The 24,584-nt window shown below is 43.1% G+C and overlaps 1 protein-coding gene across 1 annotated transcript; it reads left to right on the forward strand.

Annotated features, from left to right (window-relative positions):
- Window positions 1-261: 261 nt before the first annotated feature.
- Window positions 262-23,351, forward strand: ABHD2 (abhydrolase domain containing 2, acylglycerol lipase; the record flags this gene model as incomplete). Its single annotated transcript, XM_079540844.1, has 9 exons — window positions 262-455; window positions 9,787-9,962; window positions 11,493-11,660; window positions 14,539-14,722; window positions 17,963-18,055; window positions 19,779-19,889; window positions 21,172-21,241; window positions 22,087-22,171; window positions 23,155-23,351. 9 exons carry the CDS (start codon window positions 262-264, stop codon window positions 23,349-23,351), a joined length of 1,278 nt encoding a protein of 425 aa, XP_079396970.1.
- Window positions 23,352-24,584: the final 1,233 nt, after the last annotated feature.

A 24,584-nucleotide genomic window follows, 5' to 3' on the forward strand; every position in this document is an offset into this window, starting at 1 on the left:
AGTTCTAGTGCAGCCCTGATAGGAACAAATCTCCTTCCCAACTCATCGTCCAATATCTGTTCCTTGTGGTCAGGGTGTTTTGAGCAGTACAAAACAGTCTTCCTTTCATCTTAAAGCAGTCTGAGCTGATAAACTAGGATTTCAGTAGTACTGTTAAGTGACTAATGAAGGTATCTAGTACAGTTTTGTATGCAGTGTGGCAATTGATATTCATATCCATGGTAGAAGGCTTTAATATGGCATTTTATCTCCAGGTTCAACATGAGTGTGATGTTGGAAACCCCTGAGCTGCCGGCAGTGTTTGATGGGGTGAAGCTTGCTGCAGTCGCTGCTGTTCTCTATGTTATCGTTCGCTGCTTGAATTTAAAAAGCCCCACTGCCCCCCCTGAACTCATCTACCAGGACTCTGCTTTGTCCCGCTTTCTGCTCAAATCCTGCCCGCTGTTGACCAAAGAGTAAGTAGGACCTTTTGTCCACATTGACTTGTGTTGTGAAGAGCTGCACTGCACCATCCTTTTGCTTACTGTATTTCGTAAACCTGGTGCCAATGAGTGGCTAATAACCTGGCTAAGGAATTATCTGGAGGAAATGTACGTCGTAAGTTCAACACTTCATTGTTGTTAGCATACCAGGTAGCTGGGGTAAGACCAAGCCTTGCTGCACAAGAGCTTTCTGTGGATGTGTGGAAAAGCATCTGTGCCTTCTGTATGGGGTCTGCATGCTGGTACTGCACTGTACAGCACGCACTGCCTGTGGAAGCAGGTGAGGGATGGTTGCAGTCATCTCTTGCTCCTGTTCACTCACTCTCCACTCCTCTCCATAGGAAGGATATCTGTCACAGCTCGTGGGCAGGAAACATTTTCGCTGTGTGTCCATGCACTTACAATGAACGCAGGGATGGCTCTTAGTTTTAAAGTGCCCACTTTTATGTGAAGTGTATTAAGTTGATTGAAGACTATTGAAATCTATTACTGAGTAAAGCTCATCATCATAACCAGTTTAGTAAAGTGATGACATAATGGACCACTCTAAGAAAAATCACTGTTAATGAGAGCTTGTATCAACTGTGTATTTGAGCAGACTGATCCTTGACCTCCAGTTCTGGGACCTCCAGAATCAGTGCAGCTGGCCCTCCTTCACCAAAAATATCAAGCACTTCCTACAACTCCATGAGGCTCTGGAGGGGAGGGTCAAGGACTTTGGTTACAGTATCTTTTCTACAGTCAGTCTTTCCAGTCCTATTTAAAAGCCTTAAACACACAATAAGCACTGAGTGCTGCCTGATGGACCTTCCTTTTAGATCTCCAAAGTCAAGCTGACTTAATGCCAGTCATTGTAGGAGAGCTGAGAGGCTTTTAGCAGTGCTGTTAGGTGCCTTGGTAGCATAAGGCATAAGATCTTAGGCCATAGGGTTTGTAAACTCTTAGAGCAAATCATTATCTCTTAAATATGAGCCCAAGGGGGTTTCCCTAATGCACTCTGAATTTGGAAGCAACGTATGTCTGTTGAAGCTGAGCATTGAAATTGAATATCGATTATTTCTAGTGCCCTAACTGTAAAGTAGATACTTCCCTAGAAAAGATCAAGTTACCAGAACCTTCTTACGTGTATTTTAGACACTTGTCATCTAGATGTTGACACTCCAAGCTGGCATGTCTTTAGTCACTGAAAGCACAGGCATGAAGCTGTGCTGATTACCAATCTTGAAGGTATATTAGTATCAGGGTAATCTTGGAAACTTAGGGGAATGTGCTTATTTTAAAGTAATTCAGAGTCTTTATCACTTCAGTTTCAGCACTGTCCTCACTGCACAAGCTCAGCAATATCATATTAGAAACATGCTTTGGATTTCCACACAGTTGGAAAACAGAGTGCTCCTGAGGGAGTGAAAATGCAGAACATGTCTAAAACTTGTGGTACATCTGGTGTGTGTTAGTTACAGGCAAGAAAAGCTTCTTGCAGAATGCCAGCGTTGTGTTAATAGTGTGCAATCTCAGTCTGTTCTCAGTGGGTAAGCTCAGAGCTCACACTTGCTGACTTCTCTGAAAGCTGCAGCCGTGTTTTCCAGTACCTCATTCTTGGGCAGAATATTGCCAGGATTTGTACCACAGAAAAACTCTTTGGGGAGGAAAAAAAAAGTCAATAAAGTAGTTGTTCAGTCTTATCTGCATAGCTTTGTTCAGATAGAGGGGAATATCGTGCTGTTGGTGCTTGAAAGGGACAACTCAGCTGTAAGATTGTTTGTGATTTGCTGTTCTGTTGAGGTTATTGCCTTTTTTTAATGCAAAGATTAAAAATATCAAAGAGGGCCTGTTTATATGCATGAAAGTCACCTGGAAACTAGTGGGAAACAAATGTATTTAAATTCCTGCAATTATGCATGAAATAGCTTGTAGGGCTAATTAGGAAAACTATGTGGAAGCAGCTTGTGCTGTACTCCACTGAAAAATCTTGCAAGACTTTGATTACTTGCTAATTATTCAGAGTGTTAGGAAAGCTGATTAAGCAGCTCTTTTCAAATTCTACCATGAAAGCAAAGTAAGTAGCCCAGCAATCCCTCCTGTTACATCAGTGCTTGGTTTGCTGTAAGATCCCCCACTGATTCTTCTGCAGCTGGAAACTGGCTTTTAGACGTGGTCTGTTCACTGCCCTTATGCTCAAAGGGTATTTAAAACTGGGTGGCAGGGAGAAAGCAGAGGCAGGCAAGGCTGTTCTGTATGTGCAGGTATTGAAAAATAATTGAAAAACACTTTTCTCCTTGATTTTATTTTTCCTTTATGGCACTATCCTTACCTCTGGACTTGCTGAATAAACTGTAAACAGCATCATTCAGTAAGCCAAGTGGTGGTGGGTGAATAATTTAAGAGCTTTGGATAGTAAAACTGCCTGGGATGGCTGTGAGCCAGGTACCTTGCACTTGCAGATGCTAATACTGCTTCTTACAATTCTCTAAACTGCTAGAAGCTTTCTACATACCTCGTGAACGGAGGACTGTTTCTGCCCACATCGGAAGGAAGTTTCATCTCTCTGTTTTGCTTTCTCAACCCCTGCCCAGTGAAACAGCATAGTGAAGTAGCATAATCAGACTTTTTTGTTCTGCTTCTTGCTTGAAACCTCTTTGATATTGGTTCAGTTATTTGTACCCTCAAGCATTCAGGCCTGTCCACTGGCTGTCTCCTGTTCCTGCCTTTCAAATCACTACAGAAAGTCTGCCATCTCTTAGTGCTGTAGAAGTGTAGCATGGGCTCCTCTGACTTGTGCAGACAAATTTGGCCTGTGTCTTCTGTGCTGTGATAGAGGGTTTTTTTGCTGCACCCACTTCTTCTATCAGGTGTATTTGTGTACACTATTCCTGTAGAGTTATGGCACAGGTATCATCCTTATGGAAGAGAATTGCTTCCTGCACACATCCTTAATGCAGGCAAGCTCCTCAGAGACTGGAGCAAAGGACTGTCAGGCCTGTTAGTAACTGCTGTTAAAGATCCATGGCAGGGTTTTCTTGCCCATTGTTTGCACAGTAATCTGTACTAGATAAGCAGGCAACTTGATACCAGAATATTCTTTTGGACTGTCCTTGCTCTTCTGTAGGTGCAAGGAGGGAAGCAGTTAGAAAAGCTGGCTTTGGGCTTTGTTCTGTTCCTCCATCCTATAGCCAACTATATTTGATTCCTGTCAGCTCCTTAGTGCTCTACCCTGGGTGAAGCACTTCCTGGAGAGTAATAAACTGAGAACAGTGTTCCTGCTGGAGCTCTCACAGGTGAACATGCTGAGAGGCAGAGAAGGGCAGCAGCTCCCTGCAGGTTAACTGAAGCATTCTCCTTAGGGAGAAAAGTAGCCTTGCTGAGTGTTCTGCTGTGGAAGCAATCTGGCATTCTGTAGCTCTCATCAGCAAGGATGATGTGCTGTAATACCCATTCATTGTTTTGACTAAAGTACATCTTTTAGTCACCAAAGGAGGAGCACTTTGTGCTCCTTCCTAAATAAAAGCTCTCTAAACTGGGGGGGAGGTAGCTTAACTGAGGACAGCTGTACCTTTAGGTAGGCTTTATACACTTACTGTACGATGCAAACAATTCTTCCCCACTTATGTTAATTTCTTTTTTAGAGACTATGGGGACATGGAAGTCCCAACACCATTTTAGAATCAGGCTTGCAGGTATTTGCTGTGTATTCCATCACACTGAAGAGTCTAGCTGAGCTGGTGCAGAAAAAGTTGCTTTCTACATATTGAGGGAGAAGACTGTGAACCCTCCAGACTCTTCAATTAGATTTCTTGATTGTAAATTAATTGCTTTCCCTAGCGTTGGAGACAAGGTTCAAGCAAGGTTTGGTTTGTAAAGCATCCTTTAAATTCTTCCAGACAGGTCTGCCAAGAGGAAAAAAAAAAAACAGCCAAACCCCTGTTGTAATGCAGGAGGCAGTTCTCCTGATGTGCACAGATCACAGACTTTCTTGCCCTTGGTATCCAGTGTACATCAAAGCTGATGCAAGAGTTGATGTTTAAAGTGTTAATCTCCACAATTGAAATGAAGTAATACTCCAGAAATAAGCTTGTTGCTGAACTTCTGCTTCAGTTCTTCGAGGATCTGAATGCTGATGCTTGCTAATAAAAATAGCTCTGGTTTTGTGCTTTGTTTGAGCTGCTTATGCAGCTGCTGCTTTCCTAAATTCTGTATACTGGGAAACGTACGTGCTCTAAAATCATAATCTGCTCTGATGGTCACTAAAACTTAATCTAGATGCACATATTGGAATTGGTTTTACTCTTAAAATGCAAGGTGGAGATTCTTGAAACACCGAAGGTCTTCTCTTGCTCTCGGAGACTGCTGTGGGCTGTCACCTATCAAGATGTGGGGGTGGGTTTTACAGCTAAAATGAAGCACTTGGAGCTAAAAAAGCTGGCATTTGTGAAGCGTGTTTATGTAACTGGGTCTGAATTCATTTGGCCAGCTAAGGCACGTGACATGATGAATACAGAGTTTGCTAAAATCAGTTTCCATAACAAGCAACTGGCAACCCCAGACCTGTTCTCCCATCTACATTCTGCTACAGATTCCAGTTACTGAAATCCCCTTCCTAAAATTCATAGCTATTGAGAACCTTAGTGAATTGCATTAAATGCTTGTCTTTTCTTAGAGTACCTGATACCTGTTGCAGCTCACCAAATCAAAGTAGGAAGATCACTCAGATCAGCTGCCTGTGGACACAGCCTGAGCCTGGATCCTCACGTTTGTGAACAGCTTTGCTGGAATACAGCATGCAGGGGAATGCACAGTGAATTACACAGTGAAACTTGCTATCCTGGGATAATCTCTACAAGCATGGTGTTTTAACAAAGCCACTTTGGCTTGTAGCACGCATTAGAGAGAAGCTGAGGAAGTCTGTCATGTCCTTGAACACTTTTCCTGCTAATTACCAGTGATTGAGGGGAGCCACCTGCTTTTGAGTGAGAGGCCCTTGTTTGAAATACATGGTTAAATTTAGCAGTCATGATAGCATTTGCGTTAAAATTTAAAGGATGAGGCTTGGATGCTCCTTGAGTCACTTGCCTTTAACAGTTCAGTCAGCATGGTATCTAGCTCAAGTTTCCATGTGTCACATGCTGTTGAGCTTGTTTGCTTAAGGTAAGCCATAGGAAAAAGCCTGAGCACGTGCTCTTCTGCCTGCAGGGTGATTGTTTCATAGGAGCATCTTTTTTTCATCTGTTTGCCATGAGGAGTATTGGCCTCGTTGCAAAACAATCTGTGCTAGCTGTGGCTATCAGCATTAGATAATTAAGTGGTTTCAGCTGGACTGAATATGGAACTGGTTTTTGTATAACGACTGAAATAAACATTAGCTTATCTAACCTGTACTTTCAAAGGGTAGAGTTGCTTGAATAATTTCTAACTAGTGTTTTCTTTCCTACCAGTGTGGTATTGTGAGCTGCTGTGATTGAAGAGCTTTTTCTGTTCTCTTCTGTGTATGGACTTCGAAAAGCAAGCTGAGAGTCTGCATAAACTGTGGATAAAAGATGTATCTTGTCCTTCAGTCCCATGCAGTCTTGCACTGCAGGGCTCAGTACTTGGTTTTAGAAATTCTTGTAGCTTTGCATTCATTGAAAGCTGCAGACAGAAAGCCACTCACACAGAGACTTGAAAAAGCAGATTTATCTACTGCCAAAATAGATGGTCAACAAAAATAGTCTCAGACAGATCATATGCCTGGTGCTGCTACAGATTTTAAGGGTGCCTTGCCAACTTGTCCACCAGCTGAGAACAGCTTTTACTGGAACGCACTGATACAGACACCCTTCTGCCACTATCTAGACTTCATGGGTTCTGTACTAGGTCAGATTAGCAGCTCGTCTTGGTAATAAGTCCAGTATTTTTAGTCATGGTACTAGCTGTCAGCTTTTGCAGCAGTCTGTTCAGGTGAGCTTTAACATGAGTTAGTTTTCACTGGCTACGCAGGATTTATCAGGATTTATGCATTCTGGGCAAATTCTTCCCTCCTCCTCCTTCCCCTTCACCCCCCCTCCCCATTGTGGTCTTCAGTCTCCTGGAGCCCTCCTGCAGGGACTTTTAGATTACTTATCTTGCTGCAAGTCTATAGCATGAAGGTCAGTGGGCAAGAGTAAAAGAAAAGACAAGTGAAATAACAGGCTGTTGCCCTACCACTTGCACATATTTCTGTTTTAACTGCTTTCTCTTAAGTGCAATCAGCATAAACATACTTAACGTCCTTAAGTAAGACTAAGTGGGAGTAACAAATCTCTGCATCAGAGCACTGTCTGTGCACATTGCTCATGCTGGATTTTGCCTTTGAATATTCACCTGGAAGAGCGTAGTTCCATGTGCAGTGACTAATGCTCACACATCTTTGCTGCAGGCAGCGTGGCACTGAAACAACTGAAACAACTACACGGGAGTTAACTTAAAAGACAAGCTGAGTGTTTTTCTTCCTTGTTCGTAGGATGCTTAGAAACACTGATGTGTGCTCCGAAAGCACCAAGCAGTGAATGCACCCTTTCCGTAGGGCTGCATGCTGTTGGATGGAAATGTGCAACCCATAGGCAGCCTCTGTTCATCATTGTAAGTGGAGCCAGTGGTATTCCTGCCTTGTTTTCAGACCTTCCCTTGAGGGTAGACAAGAGTGAAACTGCCTGTGCTGTTTGTATAAAAAGGGCACAGAGGATTGACTTATTGAATATCAGAGCTTCAGAAATCTTATAGTCAGGTTATAAGAAGGCAGCCTTATTGCTTTTTCCCCCTGTGTGACAAGCTGTGACCTGAGGAAGCAGGCTGTGGTAGGTAGCATGCTGTTGAAAAACAATTCTTTTGAAGTCATTTGTCTAGATTTAAGTTCCAGTAGTTGTGTTGATGTCTTGAACACTTCTAATTTCCCTTCTAGCAGCTCTGCAGAAAGTCACCAAAGCTTTCCAGTGCTAGGATGTGACCCATGAAACTACACTGATGTCTGAGTCTCTTCTGGAAGAACTGCAATGTCTTCTTATGGGCTGTATTTGACAACTCTCCTCTCTCATCCACAAAAAAAAAAAAAAAAAAATGCTGCCAACAAAATCTGTTCACAAAGGACTTCTTTAAGAAGTCAGTCAAGCACCATCTAAGATGGGATATGGCTTCTGAACTGGTTGTGAGTGAATGACTGAGGGCAGCTGATTTCTGCTACACTGGAAGAACTGTGTTTCCTCCACCTTTCAGAATGGCTGCAGAATCTGTTCCAAACCTCTGCAGTGAGCAATGTGTGCGCCTTGGGCAGAGCCATCTGTAGCCTTTCTTGTTCAGCCTTGTTTGTACTGACTGTCCCATCACACCAACCCTATGCATGTCTATCATAACCCTCTGCATCGTGAGACAATCCACTGATTTCTCTCCATCTCTAGCAGCAGTTAAGGAGAATAAGTTGTACAGTCCACTCTGTTGCTGGAATCTGCACTACAGGCTGTTCCTGGCAAGCACCCAGCTGCAGTGTGTACTCCCAGTATGGATATGCTTGGCTGATAAAGATGGATAATGCTGCTGCTCTTGTGTAGATTATTTGCAAAGCTTTATAGGTGAGTGATGGAATGCAATGGAGGGGGGAGCAATTTACAAGGCTATAGGCTCTTGTAGCTTTTTTTTTTTTTTTTTTTTTTTTTTTTTTTTTTTTTTTTAAACTTTCTGAAGTTATATCTACTTCTATGGAAATCTGTTCTGGGTCTGCTTGGGAATTGAATTGCACCTGCAAAAAGTGAAACTGCAATGAGCCATACTGTGTTACTTTGGCTATAAGAAATTTCCTTCCTGGATGATGGGATAGAATGAGCATCCTTCTGCTGGAACTCAATTCTTGTTTTGCTAAACAAGCTGCGAGAGCTTTTATACAGTGTTGTTTTCTTATTTAAGAGGTATGTAAGAGGGACACAGGATTGCAGATATGAGGTGTAAGAGCTGCCGTGAGAAAGCAGGTCCAGCTGTGAGCAGTGTCAGAGCATAAAGCAGAGCTTCTGTCCAGTCACACTCTAATGGGTTATGGGCTTAAGCAGTAAATCGGATGAGCCTAAAAGCTGCCTAGTTTTATGAGAGCAGGGCGAAGCACGAAAGAACAGGATCTTTGCTTCATATGATCTCAAGCAATAGGAGGGAGAACGTGCAGGAAGCCTTTGCTTAAAAAGAGGAAGGGAGTTACTGATCTCTTGGTATCCACAGTGGTGCAGGCAGCTCTCAAGCTTGTTCTGGATCCTCTGCTCTGTGCAGCAGAGACTCCTTAATTGGAGCGTGCTCCCTGGGGCTGCTGTTCTCCTAAACAATGAATCATTCATGCTTTGCTCTCAAGAGCTGATGTAAATCCCTTTTTCAAGGCATTTGTTCAGTCTCTCCTTTGCGGAGTGGCCAGGTGACTGCATCACCAGCACTTGGTTAGCAGTACCTCTGGTTAAACCACTGGCAGATCTGCTTGTGGTTAAACACATTTTACCCCTTTAACCCCTTTCAGCTAACAGCAGTTTATACCCAGGTCTTTTTGAAGGGCCACTAAGCCAGAAGGAAGAAGGCATTCTGCTTCATCACAGAGCTTTAATGTGTCCTTGATAAACACGGTTGGTAGAATGCCCCCCTTATGTTGAAAGAGAGATTTATCCAGGGGAGCTGGATAGCTGGAACTGGATTGCTGGGAGCAAATTCTCTTAGAGGTCCTTTTGAAACTGTTCCTGCTTTATTACGAAACCCTACTTGAGGCAAAACTTCCTTGTACCTTGCTCCTTACCTAACTGAGAAAAGCATTTCAGTGCAAAATTGTTGCAACTGGAGCGAGTCTTGTGGTTTTAGTCTTCTAGACCTTGCAATGAATCCTGTGTTTCTGCCACCAGCTTTATGTGTTGAAGTGCTTACACAAGTCAGTGTGGCTCAACCCAGCAGGCCTCAGTGTTTCAATTAAAGCAGATTTATGACACTTGACAAGTTTTGAAGGTCAGTTTGGTTGGCTGGCAACACGCTGTTCCAGTCTCACAAGGACGCAAGGCCGCTGTGTAGTCTGCAAGGAGCATTCGTGCATGTAATGTTTCCATGTGGAGGAATGTCTGGGTTTTTGGCCTCTTCTTCTAGTGCTGATAGCTCAGCATTAGAAGCCTATCAGTCTCGTCACTGGTAGGGCTGCAAAGATCAGCGCTGCCAGTTCAGCCATAGCAAAAACACAATTTGTTACTATATTTGGTACTGAGGGGGAGTTTTGTTATGGGATTGTTTATCTGTTCTGGAAGGCTCGTTAGCACAGCAGGATATGCAATTAAATTGTTGCCTCTTTCAGGTACATTCCACCCTTGATCTGGGGGAAGAGCGGGCATATCCAGACAGCCCTTTATGGAAAAATGGGGAGAGTGAGATCACCACATCCGTACGGACATCGCAAGTACCTCACGATGCCAGATGGAGCAACAGCAACCTTTGATCTCTTTGAGCCGCAGTCTGAGCACTGCATTGGAGGTCAGTCACGCAGCTGCTGGCTGCATTTAGCTGCTAACCTCAATTCTGTGCTCTGGGAGTGGGGAGGAAGCAGATGAGAGCACTGCTACGTGATTTTCAGGAAGGTTAGGTGTTCATCTTGGTGATGGGAAGGGGCTGCTGCACAGTGCTAGCCAATGTGCGGAGACTGAGGCTGTCTTGCCGTCTATCTGTATCTCACACAGCAGGGGAGAACCTGCTAGATTAAATTGACTTTGTGTGACAAGGGCTGGGGGTTAAGGGGCAGAATAAATGCTCCATAACCTCTCTCACACGAGTGATGCTGCCAGTGAGCTGGTGGTAACTTTTGTGTTCAGAGTGCCCTTTGCCTGCCAAGGCTGTAGGATCATAGAACAGAGAATAGCAGCATAGCATTCTTCATAGCTTGGTGTGTATGGAAAAGAAATTAGGCTTTTATCTCCCCCTTACAAGCAGATTCTGGGTAGTTTTTGTTGACAATAGGTGTTTCAGGATCTGTATGAAAACAAACCACGTACGGTATGGAGGAGCCTTAAGAGAATTACAGAAAAAGAAGAGAATCCTGGTGTTTTCCTCTGCGTTATGCATGTATATTCAGAGTGAATGTCAGAGTTGAAACTCAGTAGCGGTAAGAGCAACACTTAAAATTGAATTGCTGTGACTTCAGTAGTGCAGACTAAATTTCTGCAGTAGCTGATTTTATGATAAGCCCAAGATTCCCAGTTTGCCTTCAGGTCAAGTTCTTAGCATGGTCAGAGTTGAGGTCTTTGTGATATGTAATGTTACACTGTAACAGTTTCTGTTATCCTTATCACTAAAGAGAATCCGAACAGTGCATTCCTAATGAGGCAAAAATCCACAGTGGGTAGAACTACAAGTTAGAGCTTTGTACAGCAGTGCAGAGTATGATAGCTAATTGGAAGTGCATATGCTAATCCTGTAATTTGCTGTGCTCACTTGAATTACAGTAGAGACTTTCTTAGCTGATGAAATGATCTCTTGTTAAAGGGATGAACGGTGTTGGCAGATCAGGGATCGTGTAGCAATGAAGCAGAGGATGCCTGATGTCGGACAGTCAGAATTTCTGTGCCTAGCAGAGCTTCCTTTTGAGTGTCAGAGTTGCACTGAACTCTGGAAGCGTGGACAAGCAGCAGGCTCTCGAGCTTCCATGCACTTAACAGCTGCAGCAGGCTGCCAGAAGGCAGAGCATGTGTGATGTCCAAAAGAGCTTTCTTCAAAGGGAAGGATTTTCACTCCGTCTCTGGGAAGTTTCTGTAGAACTGTTTGTGCAGCCTTCCCCAGAGTTAGAAAAATGCTCATCTCTTATAACATGAATTACTCTTTCCACATCTTTAGCGTTAGGGCTGCTACTGTTCTTTCCCATAGTGGGCTTTTTGGCAGAATAATAGGATTTTTGGCTTTCTTCTGGTACATGGTTTCCCATGGCTGTGAAATGGAAAGCTTCTGAACCTCTTAATTTGCATGCAGTGACATTTACTTAACTTTTCTCTTTTTCTCTCTTTCTGTGCACAGAGGATGTCACGATGGTGATCTGCCCTGGGATTGCTAACCACAGTGAGAAGCAGTATATCCGCACTTTTGTTGACTATGCACAAAAAAATGGGTACAGATGTGCTGTCCTGAATCACTTGGGGGCCTTACCAAATATTGAGCTCACTTCTCCACGAATGTTCACATATGGTAAGTACTTCATCACAGCTGGTGACTTTCAAGCTTGTGCAATTTCTAGGTCTTAATCAGGCTCCTTCAGCATGACACGGCTACCATAGCTAAATTAGGCTAATCATTTTGTACTGTTTCTTAGGAAATGAATGTAACTTATGAGGAAGAAGGGAGACTGGTACTGGGATTCACTTTTCCTTCTTTCTCATCCTAGGTCTTAAACACGTACTCCTAATCAAGGAGGCAGTTTTTTGAAAGAAAAGCTTTCTTAAGAAGCTCTCGTGGCTACTGACAGCCTGCTCAAATGATTTGAGGGATGGTTAAACGTCAGTTTAGTGGAATATGAACAAACTTGACGTGGAGGACAGAAGTTATTTCTGAGGCTTTGAAAACTAATGAGGACTGTGTACCAGCCTATCCGGAAAGTACGTTTCTATCCTAGGAAGGCCATGGTCAGATTATTCCCTGAATGTGACACAAATATCAAGGAATGCAACAGATCTGCAGCTTGACAGTAAAGCTACAGAAGTGGTAGTGCTTAGCTACTATGATTTTGGACTTTCACTTTGCACATAAGGAAATCTTTCTTAGCCAGTAAACTTTAAGGAATGAAATATTTTGAGATGGCCTAGGAGTGACTCCAGCTATTCATAACTTGCCCTGCAGCATGCAACATGATCATGGTAAAATCTGGTCTTCTTGCCAGAGACCTGATCTGCTTGTTCCTGAGTTCTTTTGAGCCCTCATGCCCTCTGTACTGCAGACATCTATAGGTACCTTATGGCAGGACTCAATTGTGAGAATAGTAGACTGGCATTAGGTTCTTTATTTATTTGTTAAAGATATCTTGTGCTTTGGAACTCTGAATGTAGCAGGTAGATAGGCATTAATGCCTTGTTGCTTGTTTTCCCACTCAGGAGTGGATTAAATAGCTATGAAACATTTCAGAAGTACCAATAGCCTTGATTTGTTATGAGGTCCTAGGCTAGCAGTTGCTTTGAGTCTGCCAGAATCAAAGCCTGATCTCATTCAGCTGTTTGGTTTTTTGATAAAAGTTGAGAGCTTCCTTCCAAAAATATTATCTTCCCAGGACAGAGTAATTTCCAAAATTTACTGACTGTTCTCTGAAACCTTCATCAGTATCGTGCTAGCAGATACCTAATTATAATGCTAGAGCCTGAATTCTTGAATAATTAACTAAAATGGTTCATAAGGGTCAGGGGAGGAGGGGAGATTAACATCACCACCAGGGTATAGATCTGCTACAGCTCTGCCTGGAGTAAGATGGCGATGTAACTTATCTCTGTCTAATGTCAAATGCTGGTCTGGAATTCTGAGCCCTCGTCTCAGTTTCTCAGTTTGCTGGAGCTGATGGTAGACTTTCTTCACTCTGTGTAGTTTTCCTTTAGACCTTAAGGAGCTGTTCTGCAGTGTAGCTCTGGAGACATGCCTTTCTAAATCTTCTGAAGCCTTGGGGAGGGCAAGGAATGCCTAGCACTTCCTTTGAGCAAGTCAGTAAATCACTAAGAAGTGACTCTGCCAAGAATAGTGCCAGTAAGATCTTGAGCAAACTTTACTCTGTCTCTAATCCAAATACCCTTTGTCCTTTCAACTTCTGCTGGATTCCTGATGTGTTTTGGGGGAACGAGTATCATAAACTTGATTTGCTTGAGCCTTTACTTCAGGCTTGACCTGTTGTTATTTTAGCTTCAAGTTTCTGAAATGCTTTCGAATTGTGACAGTCAAATGCTGTAGTGTTTTGACTGCTAGCTTCTTCCAGAGGAAGCTAGAGCAATGCAGCATTTGTCATCTTGTGGAAAATTGCTAAGTGAGAATGCTCACAAGGAAGTGCCTGAGCCCAGATGAGATGCTCATCCAGATGCTTTTTCTTTCACTGAAGTAAACACAAACTTTGCTCAGCATCTGCTCCAGAGCTAGTTAAAATCTGAGGCTGATGTCTAGCAAGGGTTTTGCATTTGGGGTGAAGGCAGAGTGGAGCGGTGTTTGGATAGCACAGTGTAGAATCCAGACTCTTAGGATGTACCTTCCTGTATCAGCCCCACTGCACAGATCTGAGGTACACGTGAATTAAAAGGTGGAATTTTATTTGTTTGTGTGGTTTGCTCAGTTTGCAGTCTTGAATCCAATTGGAAGATTAACAAAGTGCACAGTCAGTTGATACCACTGTCTTCGTTTCTCAGACAGTCTGAGGACCTCAGTGCTGCCAGAAGTTTGATCCCTCAGTGTTGCAGCCTGTGGGATGCAAGTGAGCATGAACTGAGAGCAGCATGCATCTGTGTAGAGGTACCTACCTCTTCCCTTGATGTGGGGAGGCCCATTCCTCTTGTAAGAAACTGCAGTATTTTTACCTCAAGTGGCTGAAAGAAGTCTAGCTGCTTTTGCTTAAACCATTCCCTCCAGTTCCAGAGAGCACCTGCTTGGGCTCTTCAGTCCATTGAGCCCTCTGTCCTGACAAGCTTGCTCTATGGTTTCAATATGGATTTAAGAACCTATGGCTGTCTTGCTGTGAGCAGTGAGCAGGCTGCTTTCCACATAGCTCATTTCTGTTCAGAAGTGGCAAACTGCCTCAGGAAGACAATGAAATGCTGTTATTTTTAAGCTGCTTTGGAAAGGAAGAGTGGATTGTCAGATCTGCTGCTCTCATGATTTTTTTTTTAGTTCATCTTAATTTGGCAGTTGGTCCAAAACGAGGCATAAGCTAAGGTCCACAGGACTCATAAAACAGATGCCTGAGCATGTGAATCAGAGATCTGAAACCTTGAGGTTATTGAAAAATCAGAAGGAGTAAGAAGCTGAACTTAAAGCATACAACTGGAGTTTGAGATGGAAGTCTGGGACTGTTGGAAGATGCCTTTGACACTGTCCTTATTTTCAGGTTGCACCTGGGAATTTGGAGCCATGGTGAATTACATCAAGAAGACCTACCCTCAGACCCAGTTGGCTGTGGTAGGCTTCAGCCTGGGTGGAAACATCGTGTGCAAGTACCTGGGAGAGAACCAGGCCAACCAGGAGAGGGTTCTGTGCTGTGTCAGCGTGTGCCAGGGGTACAGCGCACTCAGGTGAGTCTGCAGTTCTGTCCTGGTTTCTTCTGCAGGGTCAGAGGAAGAGGGCACTATTTCTCTTGCACTTATTTAGTCTTTACAAATGCAGAGCGCAGGAGCCAAAGGAGCAGCCACAACTTTGTTGATTTGGCAGCACAAACAAAATAGACTTTGTCAACAGTGCAAACAAGCTTTCTGTACCTCACCAGGTACAAATACTGGCAGCTTCCATTCTACACATGTGAGTTGCCTAACTTTGTCATGGCAGAAATGCTGCAGTGTGGTAAGAGGAGGCATTCTTCATCCAGTCCTGGCTGGGCAGCATGACAAACTTCTGAGCTGATGCCAGGATTAAAGCAATAGTTTACGCTTTCTCATCACTCTGGAAAGTATCACTTGGTTCATAATAGCTCTTCTGGCTTCACTGTGGAGTTCCCTAAGGTCTGCTCATAAGACTGTCTCTTATCTGCAGAGACTGAAAAAACACAAAGCTCAAACTGTCTGTTCATGCTCCTTCCTTTTTGTGTGTCCACAAAATAGTGCAGTAGGATGCTGAGAGCATGGAGAGGCGCTTGCAGTCGTACTACTGGCCTGAAATTTGGAAGGTGGAGAGGCTAAGGCTTTTAGATGGCCTGCCTACCCATTAACCTGTCGTTCTCTATTTGGAAGCCAAGGCTGTAGCCTTCACAAGAGCTGTAAGGGCTCCATCTAGCGCTAACACGTGTATTCACTGATGGAGGGCAAGCGTACAGCGCTGCTGCTTGGAAACTGGTAGCTCACCTGATGTGAAGTAACTTTCCATATATGCACAGCTAATGAAAATTAAAACAGTGCAACTGGCTAAACTAATGCTTCCACTTTTTTCTATCTGCACATACAAACAGCTACTGATGTGTTGCTGACTATACAGCGACTTAACTGCATCACTGAGCCATGAGAATATTAGAAAAGCAAAGGAAGCTATTGATACCCCCAGGCTATTTGTGTCAAAGTCCTTTGGACAGATAAAGATGAAACTATGACAGCACTGTGAGGGACTTGCTGTGGAATCTGGCCTCCCAGAATGGTGAATGTAGCAAGAATCCTCTTGATGCATTCTTTTGAAGGCAGCTCCTGGAACTGTTTTTGCAGCCATCAAACAGGGCTTGCAAGGATCACATCTGGCCTTGGCCTGTTTGATTTATCTTCTGCAGTTATGCAACATTGTATTTCTGGTCTCCAAAATGCTGTGAGTAATGCTGTTCTCTAAGCTGGTTTCTTAGTACTATGTCACAATGTGCTTGTGGAACAGCAGCGTAGGGGCAGCCTCGTTAACACTACTGCACTTGGATATCCATATGGAAAAATAACAGCTGCTTGCCGGAGTTTAATGCAAGTCCTCTGTGGGTTCTTGCGGATTATTGAGCTCTTGACTCCACCTGCTGGGTAAACATCTACTAGCAAATCTCCAGTCACAAAACATCTGCTGTGTGTTACAGTGCTCCCAGCAGGAAGGCTGTTTAGGTCTCCTGCCTGCCTACCTAATATCTAGTGCTGCTTTTAAATGGTAATTAGAGAGAGCTAGGGGAAAGCAAGGTCAGTAAATATCCACAAAGAAAAAAACAGGATAACGTGGGCCTTCTTTCCTTCCTGTAGAAGGAGGAGATACAAAGCATCTCCAGGTAGAATGGGTAAGCCTTGGCCTTCCTGGTCATATTCTGATAGGTGAAAATAACTGGTCTCTTTCCTCTGGGCTATGTGAAGGTGGATTACTCTGGTAGATTACCAGTTAGCTTATAGGGTGGTTGTTTTTTCATTCTTAGCTTGTACAGCCTTTGTCCCCAAACATCGTTAGGAAGTCAAAGGAGAAAAATTGGGAAGAAGTGATGATGAATAAGATGAAGCAGATATCCGAAATACAAAAGCCTTTCCAAGGCATTAAGCAAGTGTCCCATAGAGAGGTTTGATAAAGTAGCAACAACAAAATGCTCTACCAGCAGAAAATGGGTCTCTTGGTTTAATGAATTGACACAAAGTTTGGGGAATTTGTTCCCTGAGGCCAAGCAGGGACATGTCTTCTTATTCCTTAATCTCTGCCTGCACAGACTTGATTCTACTACTTGATCTTGTGGAATGCACTTTCACCATAGCTGTGGGCTGTGGGGAGAGTCCCCGCCTTTCAGACCTGTGCAGTCCTCCAAATGTTGGAAACTGCATTTTTATCAGTGCTCGCAGCATATTAACAGCCATACTGTCTGCCACAGTAACTGGGGGAAAGTAGTTTGAGCTCCAGTTGTCTTGAAATGGCTTTGAAGGTTTGTTTGGAAAATCTTTTCCTGTCCTTATTCCTGTGGCTGGACATAAACATGGTAGGTAAAGGCTGGCTGTAGCCCGAAGGCCCGTGCTGCAGCGTGGCTTACTGCAGGCTGACATGGCTTGCTTATGCTCTGCTGGGGAACTTGTGGGTTGGGAATTCATGACAAATCTACCACAATTTCTCATGGTATGTTAATGTTTAAATGGGAGTATTTCAGTAGCTGAAACTGCTTGCTCCCAGCATTCTTAGGTTGCTCAGTAGATGATAGTGTGTTTCCTCAGTAACAGCAAACCCTTTCAAGAGTAAAGCTATAACCTGCCCATGACCCTGCATAGCAAAGGAGTGCCCTGTATCTGGCAGAGCTCGCTGAAGTCTGGACAACTTTAGTTCTGTTTTAACAACAGATAAGCTGTGAAGTGCTATTCTGCTTTGAGTGTAGGTAGAGACCTCAACTGTGCTTCTTGCAGCTGCAACTAGTATTTATTCCTACAGTTATTGCCAGTGAAGCTGAAATGGTGACAGTGTATGTGAATACTGGAAACATCTGCACAAATGATTTTCTCTGCAAAGCTGTTACACAGAATAAACAATTTTTTTTTTTCCAGCAGAAGATTGGAGTTTTTTCCTTGTTAGTTCCATTAGGTAAATTGCACTCAACTTATGATAAGGGATACAGAATCCTCCTGTCAGTGTTGCAGGTCTTGACTGATGGCTCTTAAATGCTCTCTGATCAGAGCAGCTAATTGCATTGTGCAAAATGAGACTGCAGATCCGTTTTCTGATACCATCAAACTTCATCAAAGTGAAAGTCATTTCCTGGGAAAGGTTAAGCTGTGGCAGGTAAAGCCCAGAGATGTGTTTACACAGCCTGTAGGCTGCCATCTTATGTTACGGTGTATTACTCTGATCATTAAAGATCTCCATAAACAGCTTTGATTGTTATGCACTGTGTTTATTTCTAGGGCACAGGAAACCTTCATGCAATGGGATCAATGTAGAAGATTTTATAACTTCCTCATGGCAGATAACATGAAGAAGATCATCCTTTCTCACAGGTAGTGTAGCACATCACTTACACTGATGGTGCTGATTGGATCAGTTGCTGTATTGGATTTGTTTCCTCAGCCCTTTAAATTCAGACTCCTGAAAGGTTACAGGTTCCTTGCTCAGTGGCGTGTAAATAAAGCAAGGAAAAGAAGGGGAACCTGTGTCAGTCTCATATACTATAAAATATAGAAACTCTGATGATCCTGACAGAAGAAAGCAAGCTTTGTCGTGGGATGCTAGGGGATTTCTTTGTTTTCCTTCTGAGGAGACTTGCTTAATGAATAAACAAGATGAGCACAGGAAGACATTGTAATTGAACTTCAAAGTGGAGTATTCAGCATCTGTTTCACTTCTAGCCAAAGAATCCCCTATTCAAGGAGCCTCTTGTTCTTTCTGCCACCTGCCAGAGGTAGGATTAATCTGCAAGATCTGCTGCGTGGGGCTGCTGCTTATTTGATAAGCAAACAGTCGCTCTGTAGATCTGGCTTCTAGCTGTTCTTCAGCAGAGAGCATGTAGCCAGCAGAATACTTAGTGTTGCTCTTCCTGGAGTGCAGATGTAGTTGTAGTATCCCTGTGCTACTGCTGTGATCTGTGGCTCTCACATATGAAAGGACTGTGTTTGTTAAACAGGTGACATGCTCACTGTTTGTGTTGCCTCTATGAAAAATTGAGTGCTTCTAAGGCAATGGATGTGTAAGTACCTCATCTGTTACATTTGAAGATCCCTGAGTTGAGGGAAAAAGAGGAGAATAGTTAAGAGTCATTCCAGTTAGGAGTTTGTGTCACTTATAAACTTTTGGTTCATTGCTTACACTCCGATGCAGTATGAAGTACTTGGCAGAAGGAGTTGGGTCAACTGACGTGCAGGATGATCCATGTAATTCACTCCAGATTGACAAATATTTATACAACCTGATCGAGTTTAACATGTCATGGTATATAATAAACACCCATTAAATGTGCATAGATTCATAAGCCAGATGAAGGCACAGCTGGCTTGGAGGAGAATCAGTTAAGTAATCTTTTTTCCACAACTGTTTGTGCTCTAACGCAGCTCTCCCAAGACAAACCTAGTCTCCCTCCTGCTCTGCCCTGCAGCTGCCTCTAAAAGGGGAAGAAAGGAAGAAAAAAAACAACAAAAACCTTTCCAACTTGTGGCCTTTGTTCTGTTTGTTAAGGGAGCGGTTTGTTCTGGTGAAGAAACACATCCTCCCCCGAGGGCAATAACTAATTATGACAAGTGTCCATAGTAAATAGCTTTCTGCTAAGGTAATGCCCCCAAGTAATTTCTGTTGGATGAGCTAACCTGATGTCTGTGCTGGGGGAGACTTCAGGAGCATATGGTGAAGGAGGTGCTATGCCCAGGACTGCTGTGCTCTTGCGTGAGTCACCTGTGGGTTTGGGCTGAAACCAGAGGACCCTACCTGTACAAACACATGAAGCCTCTGTTCTGAATATCCTTAGTGCTGCCTGTTCTGGGAACATTCTTCACAGAGGCTCCTTAGTGCGGTTTTTCAGTATGAAAGGAGAGCATTTTTCTCTGAAGTGGCTGTTAGTTTATTATGCCTCATTATGATGGGAGGTGGATGGATAAGCTGTGCTTACTCTCAAGAAAGCCTCATGCGTATGTAGCTCACTTCTATTCTTGTCAGATTGATCCTTGAGCAGGTCATGGCTTTGCTGCCGTTGTTGTGGTGTTTGAATGATTTTTCTTGCTATTTTTCTTTCAGGCAAGTTCTTTTTGGAGATAACGTGAAGAAGCCACAAAGCCTGTCAGATGCTGATCTGAGCAAACTCTATACAGCAACATCCCTTATGCAGATTGATGACAATGTTATGAGGTAGGAAAGGGGACTCTGTTTCTCCTGTTTCAAGTGTTGCTCTTGCACACCTCCTGGTACGCCTGTAGGAATCTGCTGAAATGCAGTGCTGACACCCTCAGAAATCCTTCTTTGCCATTGCATTGAATGAAACATACCACAAGAACGCCCCACGATCTTTAGTCTTGACAATCAGGGCTTCTGTATAGTCATCCAGGAGGCATTTTCTTATAAGTAATGTCTGAACCTGCAGCCTAGAATACACTAGGAAGAAGCCTGTCTTGCCAAGAGGTCAAGAAAAAGATAGTGCAGAATGCAGAAAGCATCTCAGAACTGCTCACAAGTGTTCTTAGTCCAGCTTGCATTTTGAAACAAACCCTCCTTCTGCAGAATACTGCCACCATCTCCATAAACATTATGGTTGGCTGAGATAACACGAACTTTTAATTTGTCATGCTAACAGAGAGCTAAATTAAGCTTTCTGCTTTCATAATCTGTAGTATGTTGCTGTTTGTATCCTTGAAAACAACGCAGCACTTTGTTCAGTGTCTGAATTCATGCCATGACATGTTCTGTATCAAGCACTGACACCTTTACAAAATGCTGAAGCTGTACACTGTCAGCTATACAGCTTTAAGGGCTTTTGGAGGACTAGGAGCATTGTTGTCTGTTGTAATTCTGAAAGTGATTTCTAGGGGAAATCTTCCTACTCGTCCCTCATCCCTGAGACCTGTGTAGTTTCTGCCTACAGCTGCATCATTGTGTCTTACTCTCCAAGAGAAAAAAAAAAAAAAGGGCACTTGAATAGAGACTCATGAATCATGGGTTTAGGATGAAGAGCTCAGGATGCAGCGAAGAACTGCATCTACAGTGAATTCTGTGAATCTTGTTGGCAGACCCTTTCGGGTCCTGTAAGTTTGAGGTTTATAAGCTGTAATGGTTTTACATTTGAAAAGGCTTTCAGGTGAAGAAGAAGGTCATTAAGTAATTCATACATGTGGAAAAAAACAAGTTAAGTTTAAAAACAAAATGCCTCCTAGGCTGCTGTATTTCAACTTGTGTGATTACCTTGCTATGTATTAAAAAAAAAAAAAAAAGCATCCTGCTAGCAGTGTTTGAGTAAGCACAGAAAGCATAGAAGTAGGTGCTGCCAAAGGTGATTTTTGCAGAAGCAGTGAGTAGAAATAAGGCACTGTCCATAAAAATCCAGGCATCATTCCTGTCTCTGCACCCATGTCCTTACTTGCAAATGGGAGTCACACGTACTAGAAGCAGATGATGGCAATGACACTGTCCTTTTCAGGAAATTTCATGGCTACAGTTCCCTGAAGGAGTACTATGAAGAAGAAAGCTGCCTGCATTACTTGCACAGGGTAAGCTCTTGCAATCGAAGCTACTTTTGTGCCTTCCTTTTTCTACCGTAGATGAAAGTGTTGCTGGTTTCTGTTGCTGATACCTGGACACAGCTGTCTTAGCAGTGATTTTTAGAAGTAATCAGATACAGCATTCTGGAGTAAGATTTCAGTTCTTACCTCTAATGCTGGTGCTAAATGCTCTAAGCTCTTAAGTGCATATAACTCTAGGTAGTAGCATCCAAGTGATGAAGATAAAGCCACGCAATCAGCTGAACCCCTCTGTGTGTAGTGCATAAGGTGGGAAACAGGTGGTGGCATACAGCATGCAGCTTTAAGGAAAAAGGTACTAGATACCCTGGAAGAGGCATAGGACACTCTCTGGAAGGGAGATGCTTAGCAAGTACTGCAGAAATGAAACTGGGATATTAATTCCTTAATCTGCTGAAGCAGTGGATGGAAACACTCCAAGGGAGTTTCCTGGACTTTAACCAGGGTGTCCATAACAAAGCTGGCATTAGATGCCTGGTGTGCAAAACAGTGCAGAGCAGAAAGGGTGTGACTGCTTGAATTCTGAGAATGGGAAAAATCTGTGACTCAGTCTGCATCTGCTCTGTTACACTCCTTTCTCTTTTTTCATACAATTGAATTTGGAAAAAAAATATTCAAGGGCTGCTGAGTACTCCACAAGTAAAAAGCCACCACTCTTTACTTTTAACTTTGCTTTCCTGGTGGTTTTTCAGCTACAGGATAACTCTGAAATAAGATATCTGAATTGAGCCAAGATAAGATGCCTTAACAATTAATAGAAATTCAAATACCACCACCTTACTGTTTTTTCTCTTCTGCTGTGTTTCTGGATATAGATCTACGTTCCTCTTCTGCTTGTTAATGCTGCTGATGACCCTCTTGTGCATGAAAGCCTTCTGTCAATTCCAAGAGCTCTTTCAGGTATGTTGAAGCAGTCTGCTCTGGGAGAGCATATTTGTGTACCTGCATCTCCCTTATCTCTTCATGATCCATGATTACAAAGCAGCTCCACTTGCCTTCTTACGCTTGTAATCCTGTGGGAGGTGTACTAAGCCTTTTTAAAACACCAGTTGCTAGAACTAATGAGGCCAACCACGAGCAGGAAGAACTTCAGTCCTTCTTCTTTCTGGCATCTTCTGCTGTTTCAGCTTATGTTGATTGCCAGCAGTTTATATTCAGGTTACATTCCTGGAGTGGAAAAAAACGCTTCCTCATGTCTTCATTACTCACTGAGATTTAGTAGAAGGGGGGTTGCTGCTGATGAAGGGAGCGCGTTCATAGTTGCGTTGTTTGATAATCCACTAAGATGTCTCCTTGGAAAGGAAGTTTTGTCAGCTGTCCTCAGCCAAGAAAAAGGCAAAAAACTTTTGAAGCTCAAGAGAAGGAGCTGGTTGCTGGTTTTTTTTGCACAGGCAGTGGGTGCACAGGGAGGAAAACAGGATTCATTCTTTCTTTTTAAAAGCTATGGCGGGTGAATTAATCTTCAGCTGCTTCCAGATGGATCCAAGCACAGGGATTTGGTCACTGTACATGGACCAAGGTGGCTAATATGCCAGAGCTTTAGAGTAGCTTGACATGATGCTGATGGTCCTAGCTCCAGTGTATGAATGAAAGATGGAAGGATGTGACCTGTATTGCCATAATGGCCTAGCCAGCAGCATTTCTTGGGCAGATGGAATTGGTTCCTGTGAACTGTCTTGTTCTGTGGAATTGTAAGCTTACGTGCTTTTGACTTCAGATTAGCCATGGCCTTGGTCATTGTTTCTGCTTCATAATATTGCTCCTGTTGCTTCAGATCCTATACCAAGAATTGACTTCATTATCACAGCTCAAAATGATTTAGTTCTCAGCTCAAAAATACTAACATTCAGGACCTAAGTGCTTTTTTTTGTTTGTTTTTACAGAGAAAAGAGAAAATGTCATGCATGTGTTGCCCCTTCATGGAGGCCATCTGGGCTTTTTCGAGGGGTCTGTGCTATTCCCAGAGCCTCTTACCTGGATGGATAAGCTTGTGGTGCAGTATGCCAATGCCATCTGCCAGTGGGAGAAGACAAAGTCTCACTGCTCAGACACAGAGCAGGCGGTATCTGGCCAGGAGTAATTGACCCAAAGACTCTGGATCACTTCAGTATATCTCCCCCTTTGGGAACTCTTTGTTCCCTCACCTGCTGCTTCAGGTTTCCATTCCTTTTGATATCCTATGGCTGGGGTTTGATCACAAAGTTTCCTTATGAATTGGAGTTAAAACAGAGGTTAATATCTGGTCAGAGAATCTTCGCTTATGTTGTCACTTGGGTTTGTAATTTACTGCTCTGCTTGAAGAATTGGATTGCTTACTGTGACTTGTTACAGGGTTGTTGAGTTGAAGACAACTTGCTTTGATGTAACAGGAGTTTCAGATGTCAAAATCACTTCACCAGCTGATCAAGAACTTGATCTGCAGCATTTAGTTAGATGTAGATGGCAGGGTACCTACGATTCTTCTGTCCCAGTGCTAGAAAAACCCTCTACCACGCCGCAGGCCAGTCAGTGGTCCAGACTGTGTGCCACTAAATTGTGGCTTGAAAAAAACAGGTGCTTGACTGCAAGTAGAGCACCAGCCTTGCACCATCTCAAGGGAATGTTTTACTTCCTAAGAGTGCAGATACGCAAGTCTGTCAGGTGAGAAACGCTTAACTTGTCCATGCTTCAGATATCTGTGGGTTGGGGCATCTTTATACTGGGATTCCAGGAAGGAGGAAAGCTGCAGACTGGTAATGCCAGTTAATGTTTCAGTGTAAACTTATATTCACACCAAGACCAGACCAATCATCTTGTCACATTTGCTTCTTTTTAAATGTAGTCATATTTTTAGTAATGGATTTCTTGTTTGATACAGGACTTTTTAAAGCTGGCTCTGGCTTCCTAATGGAAGATTCTGGTTAAGAATCTACAGGACCTTTTTGTGAGCTCGGTATCTTTTAAGAATATTTTGTAGTAGGTACTCTGTTAGGGATTGAACTGTGGGGGAAGAACGTATCTATTTAGATTTACTCCCCTTGTATCAGGGTAGATCATACCAAAATTCTTGCCCTTGACATTCAAAGCATTTAATGGTTTTCAGACACATGACTTGCCTTACAGTTGATGGGAAGCTGATGGGTCTAGCCCTGTCTAAATAAAATGATATATTTGTCTAACTACTTCCATATCTATGTTAATGCTGCAGGATTTTACTGGCTCTTCACTTGAATTCCTTTCACACACCCAGACATTCTCTTCTAGTTTGCACATGCAAAGTGAAGTGTGATGGCTGTTTGCAGGAAAGATGCATGCTCACCTGTGCTTTTCCCTC

The sequence above is a fragment of the Tetrao urogallus genome, assembly GCF_951394365.1.
Source record: "Tetrao urogallus genome assembly, chromosome: 11".
NCBI classification, from domain to species: Eukaryota; Metazoa; Chordata; class Aves; order Galliformes; family Phasianidae; genus Tetrao; species Tetrao urogallus.